At 41.4% G+C, this 2,421-nt stretch overlaps 1 protein-coding gene across 1 annotated transcript; it reads left to right on the top strand.

Moving 5' to 3' along the window:
* The first annotated feature begins 272 nt into the window (after positions 1-272).
* LOC103885424 (short transmembrane mitochondrial protein 1) lies at positions 273-2,176 on the top strand. Its single transcript, XM_009209073.4, is given in 2 exon segments — positions 273-1,586; positions 1,589-2,176. Coding segments are annotated over 2 exon segments (162 nt in total). The 5' UTR covers positions 273-1,471; the 3' UTR covers positions 1,636-2,176.
* The last annotated feature ends 245 nt before the right edge of the window (positions 2,177-2,421 follow it).

The raw sequence follows: 2,421 nt of genomic DNA, 5'->3' as shown, positions 1-2,421 counted from the left end.
CAAACTTGGTCATGATTCTTCTAACCGTGCAGGATAATACGACATTTAAAAGCACAGGCTTGGCTGGGCACAGTGGCTCATGCCTGTAACCCCAGCACTTTGGGAGGCCGAGGAAGGCGGATCACTTGAGGTCAGGAGTCTGAGACCAGCCTGGCCAACATGGTGAAACCCCCATCTCTGCTAAAAATACAAAAATTAGCTGGGCATGGTGGCAGGTGCCTGTAATCTCAGCTACTTGGGAGGCTGAGGCATGAGAATTGCTTGAACCCAGGAGGTGGAGGTTGCAGTGAGATGAGATCGTGCCACTGCACTCCAGCTTGGGCAACAGAGTGAGACTCCATCTCAAAAAAAACAAAAAAACACAGGCTCAGGGTTTGACACTGTTTTCCATCACTGTGTGACCCAAGGCAAGTGACTTTATATATTTCATAAATCTGAATCTTATGGATTTCATAAATCTAAATCTGCATCCATTGTAAGGTATATCATATTTTATGTTGTACCACAAAAGGTAAAGCACTCCTTGCCAGTTTAGCTATAAAAGCCATCGATTGTAAGATGCGTCTCAGTTTCAGAGAAGCTAAGATTTATACAGACATTCACCAAAAAATTTTTTAATATATATAGATATAATATTAATTTGCATTTCCCTGATGAGATATATATATATATATGAATGGCTGAGAAGCACATGAAAAGATACTCAACATCATTAGTCAAGTCATCAGGGAAATGCAGATTAAAACCACAATGAGGTACCACTACTGCATCCATTAGAATAGCTGAAAAACAAAATGAAACGAAACAAAACAAAACCTAAACTGACCACACCAGGTTGGCAAGGAGGTGAAGCAGTTATATTGCTGATATGAATATAAAACCAATTTGGATAACAGTTTGGCAGCTCCTTCAAAAGATAAACATGTATCTATTATATGATCCAGACATTCTAGTCCTAGATATTTACCCAACGGAAATTAAAACATGTCCACCCAAAGATTTCTACACAAATGTTTATAGCAACTTTATTTATAATAGCCCAAAGCTAGAAACAACCATAAGGTCTACCAATAAGTGAATGGATAAAGATATGGTGGTATATCCATGCAATGGAGTAGTATTCAGCGATCAAAAGGAATTCACTATTGGTATGTGCAACAACATGGATAAATCTCACAATAATTATGTTGAGTGAAAAAATCCAGACAAAAGAGAGTTCATACTATATAATTTGATTTATATAAGACTCTACAAAATGTAAAGGAATCTCTATTGACAGAAAGCAGATCAGTGGTTGCTGAGGATTGGGGTAGAAGGAAGGAGGAATGGATTACAAAGAAGCACAAGAAAACTGTTGGGAGTGCTGGAGATGTCTGTCATATCGATTGTAGTAATAGCTGCACGGGTGTAAACATGTTCAAACTTACCGAATGGAGGCTCAGACCAGCCTGCAGAGCTGCAGCCACCCTTCATGCCCTCCCTAACCTCCCTGCTAACAATCATGCTCCAGTTCCTACTTGGATTCACTTTGGCCAACGTGGTTGGAATGTATCTGGCTCAGAACTATGATGTACCAAACCTGGCTAAAAAAAAAAGGACTTGAAGCCAGGAAGAAAGAAACCCCCTAGTCGATGAGGCCGACTCTAGCACTGCCTTCTGGATACACTGATTCCACCACTCTTGAGGGCCTCCTTTACCATCTCAACCAAAGTCTTTTGTTTTTATCTCCAGCCTCAGTGATTTTCTTCCTTGCTAGACCCTGTGTTTTTTGCCTTAGAGGAAGCAAAATGAGGCCCCAAGTTGAGAACTATCATTAGGTTTCTGATATCTCACCTCTTGCTATCTCCTTCTTCCAGCTGAGTGGGAGGTTCTAAGACTGGAATTACGGTGCTAGATTAGTAAACATGACCTTTAATGAGTAGTCTCTTATTTGTTTGGGATTTCTACTACCTTTTGTCAAAAGAAAAATGGAGGAGTTTTGTATAGCAGGTCAAATACAAATAATACTTATTTCACAGATTTTAGCAATTAAAATAGGTGCTTGTTAAACATTTGGTACTAAATTGTGTTGTTTTGGCTGGACAGGGTGGTCACACTTGTAATCCCATTACCTTGGGAAGCTGAGGTGGGTAGATTGCCTGAGATCAGGAGTTTGAGACCAGCCTGGGCAACATGGTGAAACTCTGTCTCTACCAAAAATACAAAAAGTTATCTAGGGCCAGGTGTGGTGGCTCACGCCTGTAATCCCAGCACTTTGGGAGGCTGAGGCAGGGGGATCAACTGGTCGAGAGTTCGAGACCAGCCTGGCTGACATGGTGAAACCCCGTCTCTACTAAAAATACAAAAAAGTAGCCAGGTGTGGTGGCGCATGCCTGTAATCCCGACTACTCGGGAGGCTGAGGCAGGGGAATCATTTGAACC

The sequence above is a fragment of the Papio anubis genome, chromosome 5 (genome assembly GCF_008728515.1).
Source record: "Papio anubis isolate 15944 chromosome 5, Panubis1.0, whole genome shotgun sequence".
In the NCBI taxonomy this organism is placed as follows: Eukaryota; Metazoa; Chordata; class Mammalia; order Primates; family Cercopithecidae; genus Papio; species Papio anubis.
This window is presented reverse-complemented; position numbering and strand designations above follow the sequence as displayed.